Genomic DNA, 12,500 nt, shown 5'->3' with positions numbered 1-12,500 from the left:
CTGTTCATTTTATTTTTGGTGGTTCTTTGTTTCTTTATTGCATTTGGCTGGTTGGTTATCTACCTGTTTTCAAAGTTCTGAAAGAACAAGCATGTAACAATTCCGCTCTTTATTTTCTTTCTTCAGATGGTAGAAATAGTTTACTAGTATTGTGGGCTTTTAAGGCAAGGTGTAGCTTCAGCAGTTAGTTTGACGCAGCATTTTTCTTACTCAGGTCAGTAAAATCCTCAGTGTTCAACTTCACACATCTCATCCACTGACTGTCCTTGTGGGTGGATAAGCGACCTCTTTTTTTTTTAGTGTTACCAGTGGGCCTATTAACATACATCCATCCAAATAATATTTTCTGCTTTTCTTCAGAAATGAGTATTCGTAGAATTGAAAATTGCATGCTTGAAACAGAACAATTCCATCTGAAGCATCCCACGTTCCTGGTATTTCTTTTTTTTTCTTTTTCCAAACACACATATAGATCTAGATCAAATTGTGTGTGTGTGTGTGTGTGTGTGTGTGTGTGTGTGTTTGCCAGACTATCCATTTCTCCTTTATCCCCCCCCCCCCCTTTTTTTTTCTTAATTCCTTTGTTGGATTAAGTACACATATCACAAGTGAGTCTTGAAGGCCTTGCGTCTCTTCTTTCATTATTGATGATGAATGATGATGATAATGATGATGATAATGGTGATGATGCCATGATGGAGGTCCATTTTAGGTGTGGGACGACAAACTCTTATTTCACACTGATGATGACCATGATGACAACACTGACCTGGTACGTGGCAGGGTCCATGTGGACCTGCATGAAGACAGCCAGGTTGTTGTTGACGCTGTACAGGACAGCCGGCACGGCGAACGGCAAGGCTTGCCGCGGTGAGGGCAGGCTCCACACGGCCCGGCCCTGCCATGTGTCCAGCGTCAGCAACGTTGCTGCCACCGCAAACTGCCGGGACAGAAAGGAAATCCAATCCAGTCCCATGTACTTTATTAATCCACATGTGCAGAAATTCAACTGTGTAGTTACAGGCTCGTTAGGCCCAACACTCAGTTTATATCACAGATTGACATAAGTTTACATTTGGGCCAACAGCAAAGTGAGAGCTGTATTATCAATGGTTTCTCCAGTCAATCGGAAACCATGTACAGCTTAGTCTTTTGTGAAGGACTATGACTCTGAAACTAAGAGGCAAAATTGCACTGGCTCTTAGTGCTGCAGCCTTGTGGGCTAGTTGGCCTTTGGGAACCATCCCAATGCCGACTGTCCTAAAACCCTCTTGGCCGAGAGAGTGGGGATGTACTTGGGCAAGACACTTTCCACCATAATCAAATTCTAGGCCAAAGAGTCGGAACAGCTGTTGCCTCCTCTGCTGTTCTGATGGTCATGGTCGGACAAGACTGACTTCATATATATATGCACATGTATGATATGATCAGGCACACCATAAAAAGAGATAAAAACTAGTCAAATAAAAAATACATGGATTACGTTGCTGCCATCGCAAACTACCAGGACAGAAAGGAAATCATATCCGGTCCCATGTACTTTATTAATCCACATGTGCAGAAATTCAACTGTGTAGTTACAGGCTCGGTATATGTACATGTGTATGATATGATCAGGCACACCATAAAAAGAGATAAAAACTACCGTAAAGTTCGGTCTATAAGCCGCGACTTTTTACTCCAGCTTCAACCTCTGCGGCTTATACAATGATGCGGCTTATTTGAGGATTTTAATGATCCCAGGAGTGTCACGTTCTCGTCTATTCTTAGCTGCCCTTCAACTCACCAAAATCATGATTTCTGTCCATGAATTTTTGGATGAGCTTCAGGATAGTGTGCTAACTGTTCATGTTTTATAAATCAAATCCGCACACATTAAAGCCTTCAGATCAGCATTCAGTTCTACTCTGCTCAAGCGTACACCCTCATCATGCCGAAAACGCGACGTTATGCCTATGATGCAGCCTAAAATAAAAAATACATGGATTACGTTGCTGCCACCGCAAACTGCCAGGACAGAAAGGAAATCAGATCCAGTCTCATGTACTTTATTAATCCACATGTACAGAAATTCATCTGTGTAGTTACAGGCTAGTTATAAGTACATGTATGATATGTGTGCATATATATATACATATATGTGTGCGTGTGTGTGTGTGTGGGTGTGTGTTTGTATGTGCATGTCTATGTATGTATGTGTATGTGTGTAGAACTCAGAACTCAGAACTCAGAACTCATTTAATTGTCGTAAAACCATCATAGGAATTATGGACACTATAAACTAAACTAAACACAACAAGCAAACAAAAAGTAAAAGCAATAAGTTGTGAGCCCATGCAGGATATTCCATAAGACATAGCTATGGACTGCGAACTTTAAAGCATTCATATATGTATTTTGCCAGTTCTGGTTGGAAATAATTTTGTGGCAACAGAGAACTCGGCCTTTGGATTATTGTGTTGCCAGTGCCATCTGGCCAATGATTCGAAGACTGGGAATTGACTGTCACAAGTAGGCGAGACCTCAAGTCAGAGTACACACTACACTTGTCCAGAAAATGTAGTTCATCCTCTATAACTCCACATGATTTACATAGCCGGTCTTTCCTAGTTACGTTGTAGTGACGTCCACGCTCAATTTCAAGTTCATGTGCACTTATTCGCAATCGACATAGTGCTCCTCTGTGTTTAGTATTTTTGCAGCTGATCAGGTAAGGTTGTAATGTATAAGTATTTGCAATTTTGCAATAAAAGGAGAGCCTTGAAATGGTCTCGTTCTTTCTGCTGTTCCAATATTGAACATATTTATCCTGTAGTTTATTCAAGACTGAATATTTTAGTCGCTTAATGCTGAGTGTGCCTTGGTTCTCCCACACGTGGGAGAATCCAATTGAAACCAGTATCTTTTTGATAAAATTAAGCCAAGGAACTTTTTCCAATGAATCCATCGATAACATATCATCATATGCTTGCCTCAAATAGCTATCTTCTTTTGATTCTATGATGTGTACCCAAAATGAGATGACCTGACACACTGCGGTCAGAGAAATGGGGTATCTGCCCAGTTCTGCCAGGACTGGTAACTTAATTGATCTTTTGTGTACGCCCATTAAGCTCCTACAGAAGTTGACATGTACATTTTCTGATGGGCATTTTGCGGAGAGAAAGGCATCAAATTGGTTGAACAGCATAGAGGGCGTGGAGAAGTTTGTCGCAGTTTGATTGAATGGAAACCACACCTCAGCGCCGTAACTGAGAATTGGGGTGACTAAAATGTTAAACAGTTGCGTCATTACATCAATTTTTACTTCTTTCCCTCGCACACTGCGTTTCAGAGCATGCGCTGCTTTATGTCCTTGTTTGGCTAAGTGGTCTTCAGCAAGGTGAAAATTTCCACTCTTATGAAAAATAACTCCCAAGTATTTATATCTATCCGTCGTTTCGATGCAGTTATCGCCACATGAAAAGAGCACTGGTATTTTGGGGTCGTTTTTTGTGAAAATTACGACTTTTGTTTTGTCCCTGTTGATTTTAAGCCCCCATTGCAGACAGTATTCATGTAGTTGGTCAAGTTTGTTTTGTAGTCCGACTTTTGTTGTCGAGAGCATCACAATGTCATCCGCATATAACAGATAAGGGATCTGAGTCTTGGTTGTTTCATTGATGTATGGTGAGGTGTCATCGTGTATATATTCTCTTATGTCATTAATGAAAATATTGAATAGCGTGGGGCTAATAACATTTCCCTGAAGCACTCCTTTTTTAACTGCGATAGAATCTGTGAACCCGTCGTTTGATTTACCACATACAGTTGAATTTTGGTACATCTCTTTTATAATGTGGAAACATTTTCCATTTATCCCAATTTTGTTTAGTTTCAAAAGAAGTGCATCATGCCATATATTGTCAAATGCTTTATTAAAATCAACAAAACAGCTGTAGAGACGCCCATTTCTTTTATTTAAGGTGTTGTCAATTATCTTTTTCAGGATGAATATGTGATCAGTGGTTCTAGAATGCCTTCTGAAACCAGCCTGCTCTTTTATTAGTAACTCGTTTTGTTCTAGGTATGTTTCAATTCTTCTGTTGATAACTTGACAAAACAGTTTCCCAAAGGTGCTGTTGAGTGTTATACCCCGATAATTGTTAGGATTGGTTGGGTCTCCACTTTTAAAGATAGGAACATTTATTCCGTCTTTCCACTGACTGGGATAAATACCAGTCTGAAATATGGCATTGAATAACTTGCATACAGTAGCACTGATGCTGGACATGCTTGCTTTGAGCATTTCGCTTGTAATTCCGTCTTTACCGGGGGCTTTATTGGTCTTGAGACTCTTTACGGCTCGCATTATTTCAGTCATCGTAAAAGGATTGTCCAGGACAAACACTGGCATAGTCTGTTTTATTCTATCAAGTTCTTTTTGTACGTGTTCTTTCCTAGCTTTATCAACGGGTACTTCACTACTTATCAAGTTTTCTAAATGATTCATCCATTTACCTGCAGATAATGTGTGTCTCTGCGGTTGAGTAGAACTATCTGCATTTTTGAGTTCAGATAGTATTTTCCAAACTTTTTGGGGGTCGTGCTCCATTGCTGTGTTTAAACTTCTCACAAGTTCATTTCTGTATGTCTTTTTTGTTTTCTCTATGGTCTTCTTGTATGCTTTCAGGCAAGAAAAGTATTTATTCTGAATATTTCTGTTAAAAGGATTTCTGTTCAATGCATTCAGTAAAGATCGCACCTCTTTCCTTTGAATGAAACAGTCATGTGTGAACCACTTTTTAGACGGCTTCTTTTTCCGTTTCGTGCATCTAATCTTATGTTTGATCGATAAATCGGCCGCTGCAATAATAGTGTTTGTGAGATTTGACACAGAGTTTTCAATTTCTTCTTTGGCAGTATGTACGTTTCGGAAGTTAACTTTTTCGAGTCCTTCGTTAATAGAGATTATCTTATTTGAAACTGACAAAGTCTTAAGTGCTGATGCTAACTTTTCGGCCGAGCCCTCCTCCCAAAAGAAAGAACGGTTGTATTTTGAGTCTCTTAAAGTGGGACATTCCTTTCTACTGACAGAACTAACAGGGGGTGAACTCTTTCTTGTGACTGGTAGATGAATGAACAATTCGATAGGACAGTGATCTGAAAACATGGTAAGATTTTTGACCTTGCATTTCATCACCTTTCGCATAAGGTCCTGGGAACACGTAAAGTAATCTACGACACTTTTCCCTGTTGGCGAAAAGCATGTGGGGTTACCATGTAAGTCACCAAGAGTTCTCCCATTTAAAATATACATATTATTTTCCATACATAGTTTAACAAACCTTCTTCCATATTTCTGTACTACTTTATCTGACGAACTTCTTTTGTGCACATAATCACATGTGTAGTTAAATGGGATATCATACATATTGTTCTCACCGTCCATCTGGATAAAATCATCTAGCATACCAGTTCGTGCATTGAAGTCACCACACAAAATGACATTACCTTTTGTGGTAAACAGTTCTACATCCTTATCTAGTTGTTCCCATATGTCCCGTGTGTGGTCACGTCCAAAGGAGGAGAATTCAGGTGGTATGTATACACAGCCAACATAAGTGTCTTGATCTGTATTAAAACTTTTTATCAGCATCCACACAATGTCACTACTGCTCTGTGGCAGGAACTTAATACCTGGTCTTAAATATTCTTTCACAAATACAGATATTCCACCAGAGGCTTTCTGTGCCTTTGCTCGCTTTGTCCTACAGTAGTGTACCCCTGTTGCAAAGCCAGGTAAAAATATATCTTTGGTCTTATCCCTGTCCAGGTGTGTTTCCTGGCAAATAACGATATCATAGCTTGAAAATAAATCTGTCACTTCTTTTTCTGTGAACTTGTTTGTTTTTGTTCCGTCGATAGTTTCCCTAAAACCTTTGATGTTCCACGACAGTATCTTCACAACGGTATTTGATTTAATGGTGTCTCTAATTCTGTGCTACGGTGCTATGGTCTTCAGGAGAAATTACAATCGTTTTATCAAGTATCTGTTTGTGTTGGTACAGTGCTAAGGTCAGTGTAACATAATGGTCAGTAAAACGCATACTTCCAGGACTTATCTTGTAGACAGTACCTTACGTTAAGCGTGTCTCACTATCTGTCAGTCCAGTGAATATAGTGTCTGTCTCGACGATCACTATGACGGGACGCACGGTAGTCACGGCTTCTCTGATGCCCCCGGAAAGCAGTGATCCTATCGTCTCTGTCCGGGTGGAGCCTTGTCTGACCAGTGTATCGGTGGTGGTTGTCGTGGTAGCGTCTCTCGTCTTGGTAGGCACGGTGGTTGTCATCTCGGAAGCGGCGGTTGTCCCGGCCACGATGACTGTTGCGGTAGTTGTCCCAGTCACGATGGCGGTTGTCACCAGGACGGTGATTGTCGTCCCTGTCCCAGTCACGGCGGTAGTTGTCCCAGTCACGATGGCGGTTGTCACCAGGACGGTGGTTGTCGTCCCTGTCCAAGTCACGGCGGTGGTTGTCGTCCCTGTCCCAGTCACGGCGGTGGTTGTCGTCCCTGTCCCAGTCAGGGCGGTGGTTGTCCCAGTCACGGACGTTGTACCGGTACCGCCTGCTGTAGTTGTCATGGTAGTGCCTGCCATGATCCCGATGAAGGGTGTTGTGGTCATCACGCCTGGGATGTCTGTCACCGTGGTGGTCCGGATAATGCATGTGGTAGCGGCCCCTCCTCTTGCCCTGTGGCACGTTGTCATGGTGACGCTGGTCGCCTCTGGTCACCTGGTCACTGCGCCCGGCGTCTCTGTCCCTCGTCTGTCCACTGGCCTGACTGACAGGAGCGCTCCTGTGTTGTCCCCGTCTTTTGGCCTTCTCCCAGAAGAGACCGTGCACATGGCGACCAATGTTGCCAGCCATGATGCCAGACCCCTTCTGTGATGGGTGGAGGCCGTCCTTCAGGAAGTGTCCCTTCTTTTCCTGTCTCTGCAGTTTGTGGTGGGAGATGAAGGACACCCTCTCCTCAGTCAGGAACTCAGCATACAGCAGGGCGTTCAGAACGGCTCCTTTAGCGTTGAGATGTTCGTCCCTTGTTGGTGCTGTCTTGCTGATAATTATTTTCCTCTTGTTGTTTTTTCTGAGGAGCATATAGATGTGGTTTTTGATATCAGTCCCTACTGCCTCTGGTTCCCTTGTTTTCAGGTCGTTCACCCCGACATGTAGCATGATGGCGTCGAGGTTGTCGTCTACTTCTGCACCACAGTCTTTTACTGTGCTAGCCTTTCTTTTTGTTACTTTTAGTCCGTATGATTTCCCTAGTCTAGCACTGTCTACGTCGTTCAGGGTGGAGTCATGCACTATGAGGAGGTGGGGGAGAGAGGGGTCTGTCTCTTCACTATTGACGGTCTCCTTGTTCACGGTATGCTTATCTGTCTCGTCTTCTTCTTCGCAGGAACTGGCGCACGTGTTGTCATCGTCATCGCTGCTATCTTCCGACATCTCTGTGGGTGTCGGGCTTGCTGCTGGCTGGTGAGGCGTGGTGAGGGGGGCTTTTCCTCCTGTGCTGCAGAGATGGTTAGAGGAGGAGGGAGGGGGGTTCCGTGTGGTACGGAAAGGTTGAGAGGGATTTGTAGTGAGGGGAGGGGGAGGGGGAGGGGGAGGGGGAGTGGAAGGGGCGCAGTCTGGTGTCTTGGCATCAGCGAGAGGGATGGTGTCCGGAAGCGATGCGGAAGGGACCGGAGTAGTGTGGTCGTCTTTTCTCTGCTCGCTGCGGGGCTTTTTCTCTCCCCTTATCTCCGAAGACTGTGGTAACTGTTGAGTGACTGTGTATCTGTCACAAATTAGTTGAGCCAAGGCATCGCCTCTCGTTTCCTCTGCCAGCTGTACCTGCTCAACTAGGGTCGTCATGGCTGCCTCGATGTTTCGCAGCACTGTGGTGGTTTCCTGGTGGTGGGAGATAATTAGCTGGCTGACGGATGTGTCAGACATGCCCGATGCTCTGTCTTGGTGTGGGGCAGTACTCAGCAGTGTTTCCGGCACAGCGTTGGCTTTGAGAGACTGCTGGATCGCCAGGAATTCCTCTGCAATTTTGTCGTTTATGTATTTAGCCGCACACGTCCCGCAGGTGAATTTTCGCTGTGTGTTGATATAAACACACAGCTGATACAGTGGTAGCTCAGTACAGGTCCAGTGAATCTTCCCCCCACAATCACAGCACTTTAGCGTTCTTTCTTTCTTTTCTGTCTTGCATAAACATTCACAACTATCGTTTTCACAACAATTGTTTTCAGAAAATTCCTTCCTGTCAGTGTCACCTTCTTCGCTGTCATGTTCACTTACTTCTCGATCTGCTTCTAACTGGTCCTCAGCCCAGTTGATGGATGGAGGGCTGATGTCGTTGTCCCCGAACACATCAGGCTCAGTATAACCCGCCAGTCTCATAGCCGTCTTGGCTTGATCCAGTGTATCATAGGCTTTCACTGACGACTTTGGAAAGCCGGTCACAGATTGAGAAGCAGAATTCCAGCTTGTGAAAATTCCCACAGTTCTGCCGGCACTAACGGCATAAAACTTGTGTTGGTTGGTCTTCTTGCTGGCCATAATGGAATGGATAGCAATTCACACCTTAACCAACACTGGAAACGATGATTTCCCTGATTCAGACCGGAGCGCACCGTAAGAGCGTGCTACTCAGTCGCCATTGTGTGTGTGTATATATATAGGTGTATGTATGTGTGTGTATATGTATATATTTATGTGTGTGTGTGTGTGTGTGTGTGTGTGTGTGTGTGTGTGTGTGTGTGTGTGTGTGTGTGTGTGTGTGTGTGTATATGTTACTTAGTTTGAAGTAAATTTTAGCCAGCATGATGTGAAATAGTCTAAAATATGTATTTTAGCAAATGTGATGTGAGACCATGTCTATTTATTTATTTTTATTCCATTTTTAATTTATTTCATTTTTATTCCATTTTATCTTTTATACACATTTTTATGTCATTTTGTCTTAAATTTGTATATCTTATTGTAAAACGCTGTTAGCCCTATTTGAGATGGGGGTACGGTGCTATATAAGCCTGCATTATTATTATCATTATTATTATTATGATCAGGCACACCATGAAAATAGATAAAAACTAGTCAAAAAATTCATGGCAAACTGCCAGGACAGAAAGGAAATCCAATCCGATCCCATGTATTTTATAACCAACCCATGTGTATGGAAATTCAGTTGTGCAGTTATAGGCTTGTTATTAGCACATGCATGGTATGATCAGGTGCACCATAAAAAAAAAGAAAGATAAAACGCAGCCAAATAAAAAGAGCACATTACTTGTCAATGGAATGAAACAAGCCTGTATGGAGAGAGACGCTGACAATGTCTTGTTATACATAATTAGCACAGAAGCCTTTTATAAAAAAAAAAAAGAGCTTGAAGAAAACTGAAGAAGAAAGAGAGACAGACAGACAGATAGGGGGAAGGGAGGAGAGAGATACAGGCAGAGAAACAGAGAGAGAGACAGTGACATTAAGACAAGAGAGACAGAGAGAGAGAGAGACAGAGAGAGTGGTGGTGGTGAAATTACGAAGTCAAAAAGATCACAAATTTTTACTGATTTAACTGGGCCAACACATAATGATACAAACAGAACAACAACGGTAGCACTACCATCATGATGGGAAATGATGGCAAACACCAATCACATCATACTCACACATACGCACTTATACATAACACAACAAACATAACACACAAACAAGCACACACAAAGACCAACCCCTTCCCCCTCAACCCCCCCCCCACCCCACATACCCTGGGCTGCACAAACCTTCTAACCCAACCCTCCTTCAATACCCACAGACACATGCACACACACTCACACACATGGAGAAAAAAACACATAAACACACAAAACAACAACAACAAGAACAAAAAACACACACACACACCAAGATACAAGAAATTAAACAGAAAAAAAACACACACAGAGGAAACACACACACACACACACAATCATACAGAACACACATACATACACAACCACACAGAAAAAAACACACAACCACATGCACAGAAACACACACACATACAAATACACAGATATACACACAGAGAAAACACACATACACATACACACAGAAAACACACACACACAAATCATACAGACAGAAAAAAATGAAACAGAAAAAAGCACACACAGAAAAAAAACCCCACTCACACACACTCACTCACACACAACACACACATAGAGAAAAAAAAACACCCACCCACATGCACAGAAACACACGCACACACACACACACACACACATACACACACAGAGAGAAAAAAACAACACCCACCCACATGCACAGAAACACACACACACACACACACACACACACAAAACCCACCCAACCCCAAACCCATCATCCTCTCATCCCATCACACAGCCTGTTCAATGACACGCTGGCTCAGGCCAGCAGCTCAGCGCCCACTAGTGACCTTCGTGGTTTCAACGAGGAAGTTGAGGGCAGAGGAGCTGAAGGGAATCTGGTGGTCCACCTTGCTCAGGTTCATCAGCACCCCATAGGAACCGTACACAAACACCCTGCACATACAGCGCGCAGTCACCTTAACACACACACAGCGTTCCATGGGTTATGGAAACAAGAACATCCCCAGCATGCAAACCCCTGAAAATACACACATACACCCCATAGGAACCGTACACAAACACCCTGCACATACAGCGCGCAGTCACCTTAACACACACACAGCGTTCCATGGGTTATGGAAACAAGAACATCCCCAGCATGCAAACCCCTGAAAATGGGGTATGGCTGCCTAAATGGTAAATTAACAAAAAAAACAACAACAGTCATACTTGTAAGATGTTACATGTCTGTATGAGCGGGTATGGCTGTGTAACTGAAACCTGATTGAATGACACAGGAAACGAATGATGAGCGACGGGCGCAATAGCCGAATGGTTAAAGCGTTGGACTTTCAATCTGAGGGTCCCGGGTTCGAATCATGGTGACGGCGCCTGGTGGGTAAAGGGTGGAGATTTTTACGATCTCCCAGGTCAACATATGTGCAGACCTGCTAGTGCCTGAACCCCCTTCGTGTCTATATGCAAGCAGAAGATCAAATACGCACGTTAAAGATCCTGTAATCCATGTCAGCGTTCGGTGGGTTATGGAAACAAGAACATACCCAGAATGCACACCCCCGAAAACGAGTATGGCTGCCTACATGGCGGGGTAAAAACGGTCATACACGTAAAAGCCCACTCGTGTGCATACGAGTGAACAGCAGAAGAAGAAGAAGAATGATGAGCGCCCAATGGCAGCTGTCAGTCAGCTCTACCAAGGTAGGCAGCCTGTGGTGCAAATGACCCTGTGTTAGTAAAGCGCTTAGAGCTTGGTCTCTGACCGAGGATAGGTGCTATATAAGTACTCATATCATCATCATCAACACACACACACAAAATAACAGCCTGCGTTTTTTATTTTAACAGTAACAAGCACACACACATGCGTGTGCACACACATTTATATATATTATATATACACACACACATATATACATACAGATATATATATATATATATAAGTGCATATAATTATGTATGTATAAATGTGCGTGCACATGTGCAGATATGTGTCTGTGTACGCGTGTGTATGTGTGTGTGTACACCTGTTACTGATAAAGAAAATAAAGGCATGTGTGTGCATGCATGTGTGTGTGTGTCTCTCTCTCTTTTTGTCTGTGTTTGTGCAAAGTCATGAATGCAGGGTACAACAATAATAATAATAATAATAATAATTTTTTCTTCTTCTGCCTCTGTGGGCTGTAAGTCCCATGGTCACTCCTATGTATGAGAGAGCTTTCACACGTAGAGTGGCGCTGTGCTCAGTGGTGATACACTGCTTTTGCAGGCTCGTGTTTTTAGCATCTTTTTGGAGTTTTACCTGTGATGACTTGTTTCTATGTCTTTTACGGTGCACGTGTTCATTCCATGTTGGTGTTTACAACGAGCATGTGATTGCGCACATTAATTTCCATGTAGATTAATGAAGTATTTTTGAACTGAACTGAATTGAATTGTATGACAATTTTCACCCCACCATATAGGCAGCCATACTCATTTTGGGAGGAGTGAATGCTGGGTAGGTTCTTGTTTCCACAACCCACCAAACGCTGACATGGATAACAGGATCTTTAACATGCATATCTGATCCCCTGCATGTGTATACATATGAAGGGCGTTCAGACACAAGCAGGTCTGCACTCTGTTGACCTGGGAGATCATAAAACCTCCACCCTTTGACAAAATGTTTTAACCAGTGCACAACAAAGGAACTGAAAAAACAAACAAACAAAAAAAAAACAAACCAAAACAACAACAACCAAAAAAACCAAAAAACAAAACCACACCAACCAACCAATCAAGAGACACGACACACAGACGTGTACAAACACACAGAAACAGATAAAAGAGGCATTCAGTGATTCACCCACTCAC

At 43.0% G+C, this 12,500-nt stretch overlaps 1 protein-coding gene across 5 annotated transcripts in view; it reads right to left on the bottom strand.

Moving 5' to 3' along the window:
* Positions 1-12,500, bottom strand: part of LOC143281863 (putative UDP-sugar transporter protein SLC35A4) — a 48,440-nt gene that overhangs the window by 13,697 nt on the left and 22,243 nt on the right. For all 5 annotated transcript variants that reach the window (XM_076587117.1, XM_076587115.1, XM_076587119.1 and 2 more), the window contains 2 exons: positions 10,475-10,580; positions 770-940 (listed from right to left, as the gene is read on the bottom strand). In XM_076587117.1, the coding sequence (XP_076443232.1) occupies positions 770-940; positions 10,475-10,580 (277 nt within the window). The remainder of the gene's footprint in view (positions 1-769; positions 941-10,474; positions 10,581-12,500) is intronic.

The sequence above is a fragment of the Babylonia areolata genome, chromosome 5 (genome assembly GCF_041734735.1).
Source record: "Babylonia areolata isolate BAREFJ2019XMU chromosome 5, ASM4173473v1, whole genome shotgun sequence".
In the NCBI taxonomy this organism is placed as follows: domain Eukaryota; kingdom Metazoa; phylum Mollusca; class Gastropoda; order Neogastropoda; family Buccinidae; genus Babylonia; species Babylonia areolata.
This window is presented reverse-complemented; position numbering and strand designations above follow the sequence as displayed.